General features: G+C 44.7%; 1 protein-coding gene across 2 annotated transcripts in view; it reads right to left on the bottom strand.

Annotated features, from left to right (window-relative positions):
• Nucleotides 1-2,848: 2,848 nt before the first annotated feature.
• The window catches only part of LOC122550730 (coiled-coil domain-containing protein 166), a 32,826-nt gene continuing 15,798 nt past the window's right edge, over nucleotides 2,849-19,876 (bottom strand). For both annotated transcript variants that reach the window (XM_043692029.2, XM_043691940.2), the window contains 4 exons: nucleotides 18,487-18,631; nucleotides 14,908-14,987; nucleotides 5,734-5,910; nucleotides 2,849-3,583 (listed from right to left, as the gene is read on the bottom strand). In XM_043692029.2, the coding sequence (XP_043547964.2) occupies nucleotides 3,092-3,583; nucleotides 5,734-5,910; nucleotides 14,908-14,987; nucleotides 18,487-18,631 (894 nt within the window). In that variant the 3' untranslated portion in view covers nucleotides 2,849-3,091. The remainder of the gene's footprint in view (nucleotides 3,584-5,733; nucleotides 5,911-14,907; nucleotides 14,988-18,486; nucleotides 18,632-19,876) is intronic.

Raw genomic sequence — 19,876 nt, 5'->3', positions numbered from 1 at the left:
ACCCATCCAAATGCCTCTTAAATGTTGCAATTGTACCAGCCTCCACCACTTCCTCTGGCAGCTCTTTCCATATATGTACCACACTCTGTGTGAAAATGTTGCCCCTTAGGTCTCTTTTATATCTTTCCCCTCTCATCCTAAACCTATGCCCTCTATTTCCGGACTCCCCAACCCCAGGGAAAAGACTTTGTCTATTTATCCTATCCATAATTTTGTAAACCTCTATAAGGTCACCCCTCAGCTTCCGACGCTCCAGGGTAAACAGCCCCAACCTGTTCAGCCTTTTCCTATAGCTCAAATCCTCCAACCCTGGCAACATCCTTGTAAGTCTTTTCTGAACCCTTTCAAGTTTCACAACATTTTTCTGATAGGAAAAAGACCAGAATTGCACACAATATTCCAACAGTGACCTTACAATGTCCTGTACAGCCGCAACATTACCTCCCAAGTCTTGTACTCAATACTCTGACAAATAAAAGTTTAATTGAGTCCCCCACTCTAGGGAAAAAGCTTCTTGCTATCCACCCTATCTGTACCTCTCAAGATGTTAAAGACCTCAATCAGGTCCTCCTCAACCTCTGTCTTTCCAATAAAAATAGTCCTAATATATTCAACTTCTCTTCATAGCTACCGCTGTCCTCTGTACCCTCTCCAAAGCATCCACGTCCTTTTGGTAATGTGACGACCAAAACTGTATGCTGTATTCCAAATGTGGCCAAATCAAAGTCCTACACAACTGCAACATGACCTGCCAACTCTTGTACTCAATATCCTGTCCAATGAAGGAAAGCATGCCGTATGCCTTCTTGACCACTCTTATCGACCTGTGTTGCCACCTTCTGGGTACAATGGACCTAAACATCAATTTTCCCCAGGACTTGTCCATTTACCATCTCAGCTCTAGAATTGGATCTACAAAATACAACACCGCGCATTTACCCAGATTGAGCTCCATCTGCTATTTCTCCACCCAACTATCTATATTGTGCTGTATTCTCTGACAGTCCCCTTCACTATCTGCAAACTTGCTAATCAGACCACCTATACCTTCCTCCTGATCATTTATATATATAACACGCAACAGTGGATCCCTGTGGAACACCACTGGTCACAGTTCTCCATTTTGAGAAATTTCCTTCCACTACTACTCTCTACCTACCATGCAACTTTCTACCATGAGGAACCTTATGAAATGCCTTACTGAAGTCCATGTACATGACATCTACAGCCCTTCCCTCATCAATCAACTTTGTCACTTCCTCGAAGAATTCTACTAAATTAGTAAGATATGACCTTCCTTCCACACAACCATGCTGCCCATCACTGATAGAGACAAAAAAACTGCAGGGAGGGGCCAACCGGATCTCCCAGTCACCAATTTTAATTCCATTCTCACTTCCTTTCCAACGTGACCATCCTTGGCCAACTCCATTACCACAATGAACCAAACTGCAAATTGGAAGAACAACACCTCATCTGCCTGGACAGCCTACAGCCCAGAGGATGCAACATTGAATTCTCCAATTTCAAATAACCTCCCTTCCCAGCCCCTCCCCCTCCATTCCATCCCTTCCTGCCACCAACTGGATTTATGCCTCCCATTGACCAACCAGGTCATACCCTCTTCACCAGCCTGTCCCCGCCTCACCCTTTATCAGCAGCTCCCCCTACACCCATCCCCAGTACTGAATAAGGGTTACACCCAAAACGTTGACTTCTCCGCATGATGCTGCTTGGCTTGCTGTGTCCTTACAACCTCCTGCCTGCTTATCACTGATAAGCCCATTTTCTTCCAAATGTAAATAGATCCTATCCTCCAGTATCTTCTCCAACAGCTTCCCTATCACTGATGTCAGGCTCACCGGTCTAGAATTACCTGGTTTATCCCTGCTACCCTTCCTAAATAAGAGGACAACATTAGAATTCTCCAGTTTTTAGATTAGATTAGATTACTTACAGTGTGGAAATAGGCCCTTCAGCCCAACAAGTCCACAAAGGCCCACTGAAGCGCAACCCACCCATACCCATTCCCCTACATTTACTCCTACACCTAACACTATGGGCAATTTAGCATGGCCAATTCACCTAACCTGCACATTTTTGGACTGTGGAGGAAACCGAAGCATCCGGAGGAAACCCATGCAGACACGGGAGAATGTGTAAACTCCACACAGTCAGTCGCCTGAGGCGGGAATTGAACCCAGGTCTCTGGCACTGTGAGGCAGCAGTGCTAACCACTGTGCCGCCCAAAGCTCTCCAGGACCTCATCAGTGTTCAAGAATACTGCAACGATATCTGTTAAGGCCCCAGCTATTTCCTCTCTCGCTTCCCTCAGCAACCTGGGATAGATCCCATCCGAACCTGGGGACTTGTCCACTTTAATGCCTTTTAGAATACCCACTTCCTCCCTCCTTATGCTGACTTGACATAATGGAGAACCCTGAAATAATTCAGATTGTAATAGATATTACAATGCAAGAATGTTAGGATCTCTCAGGATTAAGATCTTTACAGATGGAGACGATCTTGGATTTGTCTAACTTCATTGCTTGAAGACACTATAACTACTTATTTTTTAAATACAATAGAGCTGTGGTGGTGGTGGCAACACTGGATGAGTAAGGTACGAGTGGCATATGCGCCACCAGGCGAACATGGGTAACTGTGCACAATGAGTTTTGTGATTTGTGCCCTGACATTAGTTTTTCACACCAATGACGTGGCCTAGAGAGCTCATTATTAAGATGCATTCTGGTTCATCCTTTAGGTAAGGAAATTTGCTGTTCTAACTATGTGCAACTTTAGACCCATAGCAATGCAGCTGACCATTAAAAAAATTTCAAGGAACTACTCATACTCAAGGCAGTTTAATATTCATTGATGGAGACAAAAATAAGATTGCAGAATTTTGAAAAGGAAACAATATTAGAAAATGTCTAATTAAGTCTAATAACTTCCTTGAATCAAGGAGGATCTCTCATTATTTACACTGGAAAGGCAGCTGATGAATTGAATATGATTTTTCTGTTTCAACCTTCATGGTTCTGCCACTTCCTATGTTCTCCCACGCAGCCTCTTCCAGCTTCTCCAGCTACCCATCTTCTAGTTCATCACTGTCTAAATCCTCGTCATCTTGTTCCTCAAGAGTCGGCTCTTCCTTAGTTTCCGATGACTCCTTGGTGTCTGATGACTCCTCAGTATCAAGTGTCACCTTGACTTTTGGCAGCTCCTTGGTTTCTGGCTCTCCCTTGGCTTTTGACAGCTCCTTAGTTTCTGGCTCTCCCTTGACTTTTGGCAGCTCCTTGGTTTCTGGCTCCACCTGTTCCTTTGGCTGCTCCTTGGTGTCTGATTCCTCCTTGACCCTTGGCTCCACATACTCACTAAGCTGCTTCCTGTACCGCAGTGTCCTCAACTTGGTGCAGTAGTCTCTCTCCTGGAGCAGCTGCGTGTGCTGAGCCTCCAGCTCCTCCTGTTGCACATGGAGAACTCGGGACCGTTCGATCAAACACACCAATACCTCTCTCAGCTGCTGGTTCTCCATCTTGATAGATTCAATATGCTCAATTAGACAGCAGACTGCCTCCTGTGGGATAGACACAGGGCACAATTTGAAACTATATATGTATATATTATATATATCAGGTTGCTCCCTGCTCCTATTAATATTCAGCCTTTTAAAACCACCTTTGTGCTACCTATTTGGATCTTGTTATTTACAGCATGTACAGCCCCATTTTGGTTAAGCGTATTCACATCTTGCATTATGGAGTTTGACTCTGCCTCTGAGCACTTGTCAAACTTGTGAACAGCCAGGATTTTACTGACTCCCGGGAGCAGGTAGACAGTCTCATTGAATCCTTGGAGTGGACAGCCAATTAAGGATAACCAAGGCCCATCCAGGGGCTTTTCTTTTTGCAGTGCTACTGGTGTTTTGCTGAAGGCTTGGTTGAGTGGTTAAGTCAATGGATTAGAAAACCATGTAGGTTTGAATCTTGCCAACGATGATCCCCATTTTACTGGCTTTACTAAAGCAGTGCCTACCCAGTTGATGATGAAACAAACACAGGGAAAGCAGTGCCATGAAGGGAGGCCACCATAGAAACTCTGATGGTCTCCCATGGTATCTTGGGGTTGACTTTGCAAAATTGCAGGGGCGTTCCCTCTGAGAAAATTCTCGACAGCATTCCCCTCCAACTGGCACTCCTGAGGCTTCTCAGCTGCCTGCCCCAATTGAACATGAGCCCAACATATAACCAATTAGGAGCTGGCCTGAGGTTATAAACTGCTGAGCAGATTCCACTGCTGGCACTTTCTTTTTTCATTTGTTCGATGAACTTACTGCTGATTTTTAATTGCCCAGAGGGCAGTTGAGTCAACCACATTGCTGTAGATCTGGAGTCACACATAAGACCAGGTCAGGATGGAGGTGACCTTTCCTAATGGGTATTAGGGAACCGAATGGGTTTTTATAACACTGAACAACGGTTGTCATTGGCTAACTTTTTATTCCAGACTTTTTACTGAATTCCCAGAACATTAACTTGGGGTTCAGGATGATTAGTTCAATGACGTTACCATTATAACACTGCCTCCCCTACAGGCTCATGATTTTCCTTCAACCCCAACGTCAGAATATTGATGACTGCCAAGATGTTTTCCACACGTTGGATTTCGGATGCATTTTGCATTTCTCATGGATTCATCCAGTTTTTAGCCCGGAGAAGATAAGTCGGCACATTGAACTCAAACTGGTACTAGCTCTTTAGTTATGGAATCCTACTTCCCTTACTGTGTGAAAATTGGCTGTGATATTTCCTGACATTACAACACAGCCAATGTCTCACTGAAGGTAGTAAGGTAAGTTGAGAAAGTGATTACAAAGGCTCAGACACCCTGGGTTTATAAATCAAGTATTAACAGTACAGAAAGAAGTGAATGTGCCAGAAATACCTAAGAAATTAACAGTGAATCAGAGACTCACCAGGGGCAACACGGTGGCTCAGTGGTTAGCACTGCTGCCTCAGCACCAGGGACCCAGGTTTGATTCCATCCTCAGGCAACTATCTCTGTGGAGGTTGCACATTCTCCCTGTAGCTGCGTGGGTTTTCTCTGGGTGCTGTGGTTTCCTCCCACAATCCAAAAATGTGGAGACCAGGTGAATTGGCCATGCTAAATTGCCCACAGTGTTAGGTGCATTAGTCAGGGGTAAATATAGGGTGGGGGAATGGGTCTGGGTGGGTTACTCACCGGAGGGTCGGTGTGGGCTTGTTGGGCCAAAGGGTCTGTTTCCATACTGTAGGGAATCTGATCTAATCAATATAACTGAGACAGAGTTAACTGGTCCCTTATGCAGTGTGATACTGACAGAAACACGGAGTCCAAGCTCAATCCTTGGACTGCAGTTTAATCAGCTCATTGCAGTCATGAATGAGAACCTCCTACTGTAACTCTGGGTGGATGAGGTGCAGGCAAGGGAATGAACAATTATTTACTGCAGCGGGGTTATACCCACAGAGAGATCACTCTATTGTGATGCCCTTTGATTATCCAACAAAACTCAATGGACCCATAGCAGAAGGCTGAGGGAATGGATTGCCTCAAGTGAATCATATCTGAGACAGAAATCTGAAGAGAGAAGAAGGGAAAGTAATGATAATGATAAACTACCTGCACATGATATCATTACTTCGGGCTGCTTTTGGAGTTTGAAAGACTGAGACTCCTGTTACTCACCTTGTTCGCATCCTTCTCCAGCTGTTTCACCATCTTCCTGGCATTCTGTTTATACTCAGCCTTCTCCTTGTTGAAGTTGAGTTTGAGATCATGTACACACTGAGAATGTTTGGCCCGGGCTTCCATCACCAGACCGTCCAGTTCGCTGATTCTTGCCAGCTGCTGCTCCCGCAATTCCTAATTAGGGAGGACAAAACCATTTAGTTTGCAATTGTTTTTTAAATTTCTCATTGATTCCTCTTTCCCCTGGCCAATCTTATTCCCAGTGCAGTCCAGTTCCACAGGCATTTCCCAATGGCTCTGTAGTCTACTGCATATTTTAGAGGTGGCTGTTCGGTACCTCAACTGTATGAGCTGTCAGACCGTACATGGATAAAAGCAAAATACTACAGATGCTGGAAATCTGAAACAAATACAAAAAAAATGCTGGAGAAAATATTCTGTGGAGAGAAAAACTTAACATTTTGAGCTGAGCCTTGTTAGGATGTGGGAGATAGAGATGGAGGTATTGGAAAGAAAATGGTTGGTCGTAGAATATCATTGACCTTCTTGCTACACAATGCAGGGCATTCCTCCAAACAGTTGGTGTTTCGTGGTTGAGTGGTTAAGTCAATGGATTAGAAAACCATGTAGGTTTGAATCCTGCCAACGATCCCCATTTTACTGGCTTTACTAAAGCAGTGCCTACCCAGTTGATGATGAAACAAACACAGGGAAAGCAGTTCAAACACACCCACATTTACTCGTGGCCTTTCAAGGAACTTTGTAGCATTAAATGGTGCATTAATTAGCCCAGTAAGCTACCCTCTTAATGGAGCATGTGGCCTGTCAGGTAAGGCAGATGAACTCAGGGCATAGATGTGAACAAGGGACTGGGACATCATAGCAATTATAGAAACATGACTGAGGGAGGGACAGGACTGGCAGCTCAATGTTTCAGGGTACAGGAACAGGTATAGGGAGGACAGGAGGGATTCAGGAGAGAAAAGGGAATATTATTTACCTTTTCATAAGGTAAAACATCACGGCAGTATTTACAGAGGATACTCCTGGAGGATTGTCTATATGGGTGGAAGGTAGAAATAATAAGGGGGTGAGAATTTTGATGGGATTGTGCTAGAAGCCTCCCAACAGTCAGCAGGAAATTGAGGAGCAACTATGTAGGGAGATCACAGATGGCCGTAAGTGTAGGACTGTAATAGTAGGGGACTTGAACTTTGCACTTCGACTGCCATGGGGTTAGGGGCTTGGATGGGTAGGAATTTGCTTGTGTTCAAGAAAATCTTCTCAAATCAACATGTAGATGGCCCTAGTAGAGAAGGGACAAAACCCAACCTCCTCTTGGGGAGTAAGGCAGGGCAAGTGACTGAGGTATTAGTGGGTGATCACTTTGGGGCCAGTGACCATAATTCTATTAGTTTTAAATTAGTTATGCAAAAGGATAGGTCCAGTCCACAAGTTTCAAGTTCTAAATTGGGGCAAGGCCAATTTTTATGGTATTAGGCAGGAACTTCCAAAAATTGATTGGGCGAGACTGTTCACAGGTAAAGGGACATCTGGCAAGTGGGGGAGAGGGAGGGGGAGTTGAAGTGTTCGGCCACAGGGTGGTGGGGTTGTTTGGTTCGTGTCCCAGAGATAATCCTTGAGTTGGCGCCGTCTCCCTGATGTAGAGGAGACCACATCAAGAGCAACAGATACAGTGGAAAGGAAAATCTCTGCTGGATGTGAAGTGATCCTTTGGGGCCTTGGATGGAGGAGTTGGGGGAGATGTGGGCACAGGTTTAACTCCTTGTGGCAGCAAGGGAAGGTGCTGGGAGTGGAGGGTGGGTTGGTGGGGTGTAGACCTAACGAGGGAGTCATGTAGGGAATGGTCTCTGCAGAACACAGATGGGGTTGGGGAGGGAAATATATCCCTGATCTTACTGTAGGTGACCAAAATGGAGGATGATGCGTTGTATCTGGAGAATGGTGGGGTGGAAGGTGAGAATCGGGGAGGAGGGGGGGGAAGTAGGAGCAGTGTGGTTCAAGGGTGGAGATGCAGGGAGTCATGGAGATGCGCTGGAGGATTACAGTCCCTGAAATAGGAAGCCATCTGGGAGGTCCTGGAGTGGAAATATGGAGGAGGAATTGGGAGGAAGGGATCGTGTTTTTACTGGGCGGGGGGGGGGGGGGGGGGGAGGTGTAGTCAAGATAGCGGTGGGAGTCAGTGAGGTTAAAATAGATGTCCGTGTTGAGTCAGTTGCCGGAGACAGAGGGGTCCAGAAAGGGAGGTGGAGGGAGGGAGGTGTCAGAAATGACCCAGGTGAACTTGAGGTCAGGGCAGGAGGTATTTGTGGAGTTGATGAACTGTTCAATCTCCTCATGGGACCATGAGGTGACTCCAATACAGTTATCTATGTAGCAGATGAATAGGTGGGGGATGGTGCCGGTGTACCTGTGCAAGATGGTCTGTTTCATGTATCCGACGAAGAGGCAGGCACAGCTGGGGCCAATGCGGGTCGCCATAGCTACCACTCTGGTCTGATGGAAGTGGGAGGATTCAAAGGAGAAGTTGTTGAGGGGGAGGACCAATTCAGCCAATCGAATGAGTGTGTCAGTGGAGGAGAGCTGGTTGGTTTGGTGAGAGGAAGAAATGGAGGGTTTGGAGGCCTACATCATGCGGTGTGTATAGGGACTGGATGTCTGTGGTCAAGAAGAGGAAAGTCATTGAGGAGGTGGAAGGCGTGGTTCAAGGGGGAACAGGCTTAAGCCTGAAACATTGACTCTCCTGCTCCTCAGATGCTGCCTGCCCTGCTGTGCTTTTCCAGCACCACAGTTTGACTCTGACTCTCCAGCATCTCCTGTGTCAGGTAAAACAGCTGGGATCAAGTGAATTCCTCGATGAGTATAGGGGGTGTGGGAGTACACCTCAGAGGGAAGTCAGGAGGGCAAAACGAGGACATGAGATAGCTTTAGCAGAATCCAGCGATTCTTCAAAATATTAAAGGCAAAAGAGTAGGAGAGAATAATCAGCAAGGCCATCTATGTGTTAAACCACAGGAGATGGGTGAGATCCCCTAAACGAATATTTCCCATCAGTATTTACTGTGGAGAAAGACATGGAAGCCAAGGAACTTATGTTAATAAATAGTGATGTCTTCAAAAGATCCACATTACAGTAGAAGAGGTGCTGGAGATCTGAAAATGCATAAAGGCAGACAAATCCCAGGACCTAATGTGTATTACAGGCCACTGTGGGAGGCGAGGGAAGAAATTGCGGGGCCCCTAGCAGAGATATTTGTATCATCAACAGCCATGAGTGAGTGTACATTCTCCCTGTGTCTGTGTGGGTTTCCTCCGGTGCTCCAGTTTCCTCCCACAATCTTATAAATATGCATTTAGGTGAATTGGCCATAGTCTTCAGGAATGTGTGGGTTAGGTGTAGGGGAATGGGATTGGGTAGGTTACTCTTCGTAGGGTCAGTGTGGACTTGTTGGGCCAGATAGACTGTTTCCACACAGTAGGGATTCTATAACATTATCTAAAGACGAGTACAACGGGGTCTTGATCAACTGATGTTAATGTTAATGGGAGAGCCCTGAGGAGTATGTTGAACAGAGTGACTTAGAGGTGCAGATACACGGCTCCTTGAAAGTGGCATCACAGGAGAGTAAAGAAGAGTTTTAGCACATTTAGCTTCATCAGTCAGCACTGATTACAGGATTTGGCACATCACTTACAGCTGTAAGGGCTGTATTTGGAGTGCTGTGACCAATTCTGGTCACCCTTCTATAGGAAGGATATTATTATGTTGGAAAAATTGCAAAACCGATTCACAAGGATTTACCGAGGCTGGATGATTGAGTTAAAAGGAGAGGCTGGATTGGTTGGGATGTTTTTCCTTGGAGCGTAGGAGGCTGAGGGATGACCTTAGAGGTATATAAAGTCATGAGGGGCATAGAGGCTATAGGTTTAAGATGAGAGGAAAAGGATTTAAAAGAGTCCTGAAGGGCAATTTTTTCACCCAGGTGCTGGTGCACATACAGAACGAGCTCCTGGAGGAAGTGGTAGAAGTGAGTACAATTACAACATTTTGAAAGACATTTGGACAGGTACAGTGATTGTAAAATTTAGACTTGATATGGACCAAATGCAGGCAAATGGGACTAGTTAAGTTTGGAAACCCCTGTTGGCAGGGATGAGCTGGGCTGAATGGTCTGTTTCTGTGCTGTATGACTATGAGGCTGCTTTAACCTGATTTGTAACCTCAGAGCAGGCTAGCATGATCTGGGCGTCAAGGCCTCCACTGTTAGCCCTGAGGGAAGAAGGATTCCTGCCTGTGTACCACCCCATCTTCCAGAACCATACCCACAAAGCAGGGTGCTGAATGTCTTGAACTGCCATGTCAGGCACTGTGCAGGACAGCTCCAGACTGACCAGGCTTGTCCAGGAGTACAATAACCTTTTAAACACGGCACTGGTGCCAAGGATGCCAGTCAATTCCAGGATCCCCAGTTGGTGAGTTGATCCAGGAATGACACATGGTAAGATAGGGCAGACATCAGACATGCCGCTCGCCATAAGGACTGAAACGCCAAATAAGTGGGTCTTATCAAACTCAACTGATAAAAACTTGCTCATGTACACCCTTCAACCAGGACCACAGCAGAACAGGCCATCAGTTTTGATGGCTAGACTGGTGCCATGCAGTATACCCCAGACAGGGTTTCCCACATTATAGTTGTTTGCTACGGCCCACAATTCAGTCCCAAAGGAGTAATATATTGGATGAGGAAGGAACACAGGTTTGTGATGAAACCTCGGAGGATGAAGACCAGGATGAGAATCTGGACATGGGCCTGGATAAGAGAGGAAGGCAGGGCACTGGCTTCAGGTGTCATGTTGTAACGTGGCTGTGAGAATCCTAGACTGAGACCAGACCTTTCTCTCCTGAAGCCTGTAAACACATGATAGACTCGACAGTCCCTGTCTTAAGGAGAATATATAGAGTTGACCAGTTAGACACCCAAGACCTAGTTCATCAACAGCATCTTGACTGCAATCTCCAACCTATATATGCTTCTCTGAGAGTGAGAAGATCTGAAGTCACCTACATTGCTGAGTGTGACAGAGGTTCTAAGATACATGACTAAAAAGCAGGTCTTTTAGCTGAAGATGCACAACTTGAGGGCAGCATGATGGCTCAGTGGTTGGCACTGCTGCCTCACAGCACCAGGGACCCGTGTACAATTCCCGCCTCGGGCAACTGTCTGTAAAGAGTTTGCACATTCTCCCCATGTCTGAGTGGGTTTCCTCCGGGTGCTCCGGTTTCCTCCCACAATCCAAAGATGTGCAGGTTAGGTGAGTTGGCCATGCTAAATTACCCATAGGTGGATTAGTCAGGGGGTAAATGTAGGAGAATGGGTCTGGGTGAGTCAGTTGCTCTTCGGAGGGTCAGTATGGACTTGTTGGGCCGAAGGGCCTGTGTCCATACTGTAGGAAATCGAATCTAAACTTTCGCTTTGGAGAACTTTCTCAATCTACAGATGAAAATAGGTTGACTGATACTGATGAGGGAGACAATCACAACTGCACCAAAGGAGGGCCCATCCATCGAGACCACATGGGTAGAGCTCAGGAACAGGAAAGGATGCAATCACTTTGATGGGATTGTACTACACGCCTGCCAACAGATGCCAGTCAGCAGATGATAGAGGAGCAGAGAATGTGGACAGATTATGCACAAATGTGAAAACAGCAAGATGCTGTGGTGGGTGATTTTAACTTAGAGCTGGGATGGGGATGGGGGATTGGGGTGGGGGGGGGGGGGGGGGGAGGTCTTTGTTAGGTGTGGCCAGGATACACTATGTATCCAACTAGGGAAAGAGCATAATAGTCCTGTTGTTGGGGAATGTACCCAGCCAAGTGATCGAACTTTTAGTAGGAGAGGATTTTGGGAAGAGTGACCATAATTCTCTAAGTTTAAAGTTACTTATTGATAAGGACAACAGTAATCCTTGGGTTAAATTGGGGGAAGGCTAACTACCACAACAGGCAGGAGCTGGGCAATGTAGGTCAGGGCGATTGTTTGAGGGTAAACCTATATCTGGCATGTGGGAACATTTCAAAGGCCAGTTCACTGGAGTTCAGGACTAGCATATTCTTGAGAAAATGAAGGATAAGGATGGCAAGATTCAGAAATCTTGGATGGCAAATGAAAATGAGACTTTAGTCAAAAAGGAAAAGGAAGTTACATAAGGTTTAAGGAACAGCAGAGAGACAGAGCTCTCGAAAAATACAAAAAGAGCGGGAAAGAGCTCAAATAAGGAATTCAGAGGGCTACGAGGGGCGATGAAAGGTCTTTGGCAAAAACAATTAGGGAAAATTCCAAGGTGTTTTACATGTATATAAGGAGCTACTAGAGGGTAGCTAGGGAAAGGGTACGTCCATTCAAGGTCAAAGAAGGGAATTTTGTGTGGAACTGGAAGAAGTGAGTGATCTCCTTGACGAATGAGGAGGACATGGTGGATGGTGAGTCTTGGAATAGATATGTTGATATTATGGGGTACATAAATATGAAAAAAAGTGGTTCTGGGTGTTTTGAAAAAAGTATTAAGGTAGACAAGTTCCCAGGAGCTGATGAGATCTATTCCAGAATGCTGAGGGAGGTAGGTGAGGAAATTGCTGGGGCCTTGTACGAAATCTTTGTATCCTCTTTAGTCACAGGAGAGGTCCAGAGGACTGAAGAATAGCCAGTGTTGTTCTTTGTTTACAAAGGGTAACAGGGACAATCGGAAAATTACAAGCCAGTGAGCCTTGGAAGTTCTTGGAGAAGATTCTTAGGGATAGGATTTACTCATATTTGGAAAAGTATGGACTTATTAGCAATAGGCAGCATGGCTTTGTGCAGGAAAGGTATGTCTCTCAAACCTAATTGAGTTTTTTGAGGAAATGACAAAGATGATTGGTGATGGCAGGTCAGTAATTTTGTTGACATGGACATTAGTAAGGCCTTTGGCAAGGTTCCTCAAGACAGGTTGATAGAAAAGGTGAAATTAACATGGATCTGCAATGATCTGGTAAAATGGATACAAAACTTGCTTAATCATAAAAGACAGAGTATCAGTAGAAGGGATCTGCGACCAGTGGTGTTCTGCAGGTATCAGTGCTGGGACCCCTGTTGCTCATAATATAGATCTAATTGATTTAGAGGACGTATGTGGGCTGATTGGTATGTTTGCAGATAACAAAGGTAGTGAAGAGGACTTCCAGACGACACAGCAGGATATTGGCCAGATGGAAACTTGGGTGAAGAAATGATAGATTGAGTTTAATCTGGACAAATGCGAGGTGATGCATGCTGGGAAATCTTATGTAGGACAGAAGTATATAGTAAATGGCAGAACCCTTAGTAGCATCAGAGGCATCTGGCCGCATAGGTCCATAGTTTTCTGAAAGTGGCAACAGAAGTGAATAAGGTGGTCAAGAGGCATATGGCTTGTTTGCCTTCACCAATTAGGGTAGACAGTATAAAACTGTCAAGTCATGTCGCAGTTGTATAGAACTTTAGTTCGGCTACATTTGGAACATCATGCACAATTCTGGTTGCCACACTACCAGAAGGATGTGGAGGCTTCAGAGAGGGTACAGAGATGGTTTCCCAGGATGTTGCCTGGGGGGCTTGGAGGGTATTAGCTATGAGAAATTGGACAAACTTGATTTCTTTTCACTTGAACATCAGAGTCTGAAGGGTAACCTGACAGAAGTCTACAAAATTATGAGAGGTGTGGACAGATTGGATAGTCAGAATCTTTTTCCTGCGGTAGAAATGTGAATTACTAGAGAACATAGGTTCAAGGTGAGACATGATGTGACATGCAGATTTTATTTTAACCCAGAGTGTGGTAAGTGCCTGGAATGTGCTGCCAGAAGTAGAGTGGAGGCTGCAATAGCAATGCTAAAGAGGCATCTTGACAGTTCCATGAATAGGCAAGGAATACAGGGCTACAGACCATAGAGAAACAAAAGGTTTTTAGTGCAGAAAGGCATCATGTGTCAGTCCAGTCTTGGTGGGGCTGAAGGGCCTATTCCTGCGCTGCAACTGTTCTTTTGTCTATAACAGGTTAGAACAGAGCACATGAATGGATATTAACAGAAGTACAGAACATGCACAATGATTGAACATCACTTGCACTGATTGGTTCTTACAAATTTCTTTTTGTCTTCCATTTACTATATCCAGGGGCAGCCCAGATATCTGCAGTTGGAGCTGGAGGAGAGGAACCCCACTGACTGGGACATCCCAATGAACTTGAAGACTTTGGCAGGCATCCTTTGAAGCTCTAGCCATGCCAACCTGCTGACAGTGCCCAACCTGCAGGGTCCCAGGAAGAAACTGCCAGGGGACCTCTCTCATTTCTCACCCGTCTCCATGTCAGATCAGGCACTTGGAATACATTTTCAGAGGAAAACGTGCCCCTTGGAGTGGTCATCATGAATTCGATGAAGGACCTTGCTGCCAATGACTGTGCAGCAGCAGAGTCAAGTGATGCCCCTGTGAACGTGTGGTCACAGAGAGAAGATAATGCCACCCACTCCTGTAGGGCAAGCATTCACTTTCTGCATGCCATCACTTTCACGTGATGCCATCCCCTGGGAACTGGATGAGACCTTCCTTTGGCGACTCCATCCAGCAGCACCACTAAACCTGACTTCTTCTTGGAAGTCAGTTCTGGATTTTTAATGACAACCACCACAGATTCATAGCTTGCAGAAACTGAAATGGTGTCCAGTTGACTTTTAAATATTGCATTAGAACTTGCAGCACTAGAAAGTCCTGCCAGTGGCAAGAATTCCTAGCTCACTTGTTACAAGTGACTCGCTGAATAACTTAGACAGTTAATGATCTGACAAGCACATGATCATGTGAGGTACCTCATCTGGCCACAGGAAGATACGATGCTATCTAAACCATTCTTGGCCCATACCTTGAATTTGCAAAGTGTCAGACAGGTCACTTTTCCTGTGACCAGCTTTATACATGCGGATTTTTAAAACAGCAGTGAGGAGTTTTGAACTCTCATCGCTAATGGTTACTTTATTGGACAACAGAGTATTGGATAAAGATTTGGTTAGATTGCCAAAATAAAATCCTGTCCAGCTGAAATGCTTTGCTCAGGCGAGGGGTTCACTTACTTTATATTCCCCCAGGTCTTCAATCTCCTTCTTAAGCTGAGCCAGATCATTTTCTTTCTGTATTTGTGTGATTTCCAGTTCTGAAGAAAGCAGAGAGGAACAAAAATAGATGGGTATTTCCCAGCTTTGTGACTATCCGCATTCAGTACCATCAATGCTATAAATGTTCATAAATTACACTTCAGCTAAAATATTTCCTGTATGTCACACCAAAGGAAGTCTTACATTTATAGACCATATTTCACATAGTCAAAGAAGCTCTAAGGACAATTTGTAATGTAGTCATTGTTAGATAGAAACAGCAGCTCATGATATTGCCAGACAGGCAGGCGCTGACAGTAATGATTAATTGAAGGTCTATAAGGTTGGTCAGCAAGTCTATTGAGGAGGATAAGGCATTATCCACACCATTGTCCAGGCAGGCAGGCAGGCCAGAATGGGCAGAGTGTTTTTTGTGGTCCAGACAAAAAATGGTAGGAATAAAGAGTGGCACCTTACTCAAAAGATACCCTGTACACATCCACCACTCAAATATCATCTCAATTACATATAAGCTGCCTATCCTCCAACACCTCCAGTGATGACCTGACTGTTTTAAAAGTTAAATGAAAACAATTTGTGAGATGTGTTTGTTAAAGCATCCTCTCACCCTTTATTGAAACCTCTGTGCCTCTGAAGCTGGAATGTCTCACACGAGATCTCAGGCTTTATTCTAGATTAGACAGGAATCTTGTCTCCATGTCAATTAAGGAGGCAACTTTTCAAAATTCCCAGACTAGTAACTGTCTCTTCCATAGATTCAGCATCTGTTTGTTTCACCACCCCAACTCAAATATTCAGCCCCAGGTCCTTCGGTAGCACCTTCCAAATCCATAACCACTTCCATCCCAAAGGATAAAGGCAGTAGACACATGGGAACACCACCACCTGCAAGTTCCCCTCCAAACCACTCACCATCCTGACTTGGAAATATATTTGGGAGAGGGGGTGGGACTGGGGGAGGTAGCTGGGAAAGTGATAGGTGGATGAAGGTGAGAAAGAAGGTGATAGGTCAGAGGGGGGAGTAATGGACGGGTCTGGAGGGCGGTGCCAAGTTGGAGGCTTGGGACTGGGATAATGTGCTGGGGGGGGAAGGGAAATAAGGAAGCTGTTGAAATCCACATTTATCCCGTGTGGTTACAGGGTCCCAATGTGGAATATGAGGCGTTCTTCCTCCAGGTGGTAACAGTTTGGTGGTGGAGGCGGCCCAGGACCTGCATGGCCTTGACAAAGTGGGAGGGAGAATTGAAGTGTTCAGCCATGGGGCAGTGGGGTTTGTGGGTGTGGGTGTCCCAGAGATGTTCTCTGAAATGATCCAGGTTTTAGGCCTCTTCCACCGCCAAACCGTTACCGCCCGATGCCTGAAGGAGGATTGCCTCATATTCCAAGCCCACACTCTCCCATTTATCTCTCAGCCCTGACCCACAAGCCTCATTCCTGATGAAGGGCTTATGCCCGAAACGTCGAATCTCCTGCTCCTCAGAAGCTGCCTGACCTGCTGTGCTTTTCCAACACCACTCTCTCGACTCTGATCCCCAGCATCTGCAATCCTCACTTTCTCCATGGAAATACATTTCTGTTCCATCACTGACACTGGGTCAAAATCCGAGAATTCCCTCCCTAATAGCATTGTGGATCTACATACAGTACATGGACTGCAGCAGTTCCATCCCCACCTTCTCATCGAGAGATGGACAATAAATGCTGGCCTAGCCAGCGTTCCTTGAACAGTTTAAATAAAACGTCAATATAACTCAGTAACACTGTTGCCTCTTAAGTCAAAAGATTCTGGATTCAATTCCAGTTCTAGGCCTAAAACAAGAAGTCAAGGCCATCCCACCAGGGCAGTCCAGAGGGAATGCTGCATTGTTCAAAGTGCCATCTTTTGGTTGCAATGTTAAACTAAGATCCTGTCTGCCCTCTCAGGTGGATGCACAAGATTCAAAAAAAAGTCAAGGAGTTTCTCTCTTTTCTTGTCACTATTTATTGATTATATACAAAAACAGATTATCTGGTCATTATATTGTTGGTCATGATTATTATGAATATAATTATTATATCGTTATTCCATGTGAATTGGCTTCTGGGTTTCTGACATTACAACAGTGATGACACCTGAAAAGTGCTTCATTAGCTTTAAAAAATGCATTCAAACACCTGGTGCTTGTGAAAAGTACTAAACAAATGCAGTATTTTTTTTCTTTCTTTTGAACTTGCAAACACTTCAGAAATTTAAAAATTAAAAACCTGCAATGGACCCCAACCTCAGCACTGGCCTTGCCATCAATTCTCAAACCCCATGAAAAAAAACTTCTAAAAATTAAGCTTTTCTCCCCGTCCTGGATTCTCTGAGCAGCAAAACGATTATCTCTCTCAGTAACCTATCAACCCCTTAGTACAGACTTCTGCTGTACTCATTACAAGTAGCACCCTTTAGAAAGAATGTCAAGGCTTTTTAGAGGAGGTTTAGAAGAGATTTACAGGAACTGTTCCATTGATAATTGGACAACACTTACGGACAGAGATTAGAGGAACTGGAAAATCTCTCCTTGGAGGATTAAAGAGTGATTTAACTGAAAATGATGAGGTGTTTTAGTCAAGTAAGTAGGGAATAACTGCTTCCACTTCCAGGAGGATCAGTGACCACAGGATATAATTGGCTAATAATCAGGGGAGAGATGAACATTTGTTCCGACCCAACCAGCTGCAATGTGGAAAGCACTGCCTGAAAAGATGAAAGCAGATTCACTCATAACTTTAAAAAGTGAGAACTGGAGAAGCACTTACAAATAACAGGTGTGCAGCACTATTGATAAAGAACAAGGGGAGTTACTAATTGGAAAGAACATTCATAAAGCCAAATGTAATGGATCAAATAAAGGCAGAATAAATGGGAGTAGGAAAAGACCTTTAGCCCCTTGAGCCAGTCAACAGGATTTATTTAGGGCCTTGATTCCAATTTCCTGCCTGCTCCTAGAACCTTTGTGCCTTGTAATTTAAATCTCTCCTTAAGTCAGCCCTGATAAGGAGCAGGTACCAGGATTAGGCAATTCAGCTCCTTGAGCCACTTAATATTTGACTTCATCTCAATTCTCATGCAGAGCCTGCTTTCCCTACTCTCTGTGGAGGAGATCCCAAGCACTAACAATCTCTGAGACAAGGAATTTGTCACTTCCATTTCAAATGGGACACTCTCTTATTTTGAAACTGTGTCCCATTGATCTTGACTTCCCATCTCCCCCACCCCCATGAGGGCAAACACACTCTCAACTGCCACCCTGTGAAGCCCCCTCAGAATCGTATATGTTTCAATAAGGTTCTCATTCTTCTCAACTCCAAGTAATACAGGCTCATCCTGTCGTTCCTTCCTTCGTAAGAGAACCACCTCATCGCAGGCATCAGACAGGGAACTTCCAATGAATTGCTTCCTATATGAATCTTATTTGTGGGGAATTATGGTTGGTGGCTATTGCAATGCAGAGTGAAGAATGAGGCAATTTGTCTCTCATGCCAAAGAGTATGATTTGCATTTGAACAAACCTTGTTTCTGTACCTCAAATTCAGCCAGTATTTTCTCCTTTTCAGTCCTGATTTCTTCCAGGCTCTGGCGATTCTGATCATTAAGCGTAATAATCTGACTCTGCCTTTTCTCAGTCCTTTTGGACATTTGTACGATGTATTCGTGCTAAACCAGTTAGAATTAAAATGTGTCAAACTTTAGAAATCCATGTTTACCTGCACAGTCAAAAAATGCTGATTAACTAATAATATTGGAGGAGTTAAATGATTTATGTATTGGCTAATGCTTAGTTTGTCTTGTATTTCAGAAACCATAATACACACTAGGTAATGGGATAATGCACTGGCAGCAATTGCAGTCATGTAAAACAAAGAAGTGTGATACTCAAGATCTGGGAAAAAAACTGAAATTTCTGGAAAAATTCAGCAGGCTTGACACCATCTGTAGATGGAAAACAGTGTTAGAAAACAGCATTCAGTGACCATTCTTCAGAATATAAGATCAAAAGAAATAGGAAGAAGGGCAGACTGTTTGGCCCCTCGAGCCAGCTCCGCTAGTCAATAGGAACATGGCTGATCTGACATTCCTCATATCCACTTTCATGCCCTTTCCCCTAATGATCAAGAATCTATCTCAGCCTTAAACATACATAAGGACGGAAGGAGCTAGCCAAAGAGGTAGCACAGGCTTTACTGGTGAGCTTTCAGGTATCACTGGAATCAGGGAGGATCCCAGAGAACTGGAAAATTGCTAATATAACACCCCTGTTTAAAAAGGAAGTCAGTTTAAAAGATGGAAAATTACAGGCCAATTAGCCTGACCTCAGTTGTTGGGAAGATTTTGAAATCCATTGTGAAGGATGAGATTTTTGAATACTTGGAAGTGTATGGTAAAATAGGGCAAAGTCAGCATGGTTTCATCAAGGAGAGGTCATGCCTGACAAATCTGTTAGGATTCTTTGATGAAGTAATGAGCAGGTTAGACTAAGGAGAGCCAATGGATGTTAACTATCTGGACTTCCATAAGCCTTTGATAAAGTGCTGCACATTAGGCTGCTGAGTAAGATAAGGGTCCATGATGTTACAGGCAAGGTACCAGCATGGGTAACAACTTGGCTGTCTGGCAGAAGGTAGAAAGTGGAGATAAAAGGGTCCTTCTCAGGATGGAAGCCTTTCCCACATTGTATTTCCACAAGGGTCAATGTTAGGGCTACAACTTTTCACTTTATACATTAATGATCTGGATGAAGGAACTAAGGGTATTCTGGCTATGTTTGCAGATGAGGGACAGGTAGCATTGAGGAGGCGGGGATGCTGCAGAATGATTTGGACAGGTTAGGAGAGTGGTCAAAGAAGTGACAGTTGGAGTAAAACGTGGGAAAATGTGAGGTCTCTTGCACTTTGGCAGGAA

The sequence above is a fragment of the Chiloscyllium plagiosum genome, unplaced genomic scaffold (assembly GCF_037043375.1).
Source record: "Chiloscyllium plagiosum isolate Xiang-an unplaced genomic scaffold, Cpla_swu_hap1 HiC_scaffold_1, whole genome shotgun sequence".
Lineage (NCBI taxonomy): Eukaryota > Metazoa > Chordata > Chondrichthyes > Orectolobiformes > Hemiscylliidae > Chiloscyllium > Chiloscyllium plagiosum.
This window is presented reverse-complemented; position numbering and strand designations above follow the sequence as displayed.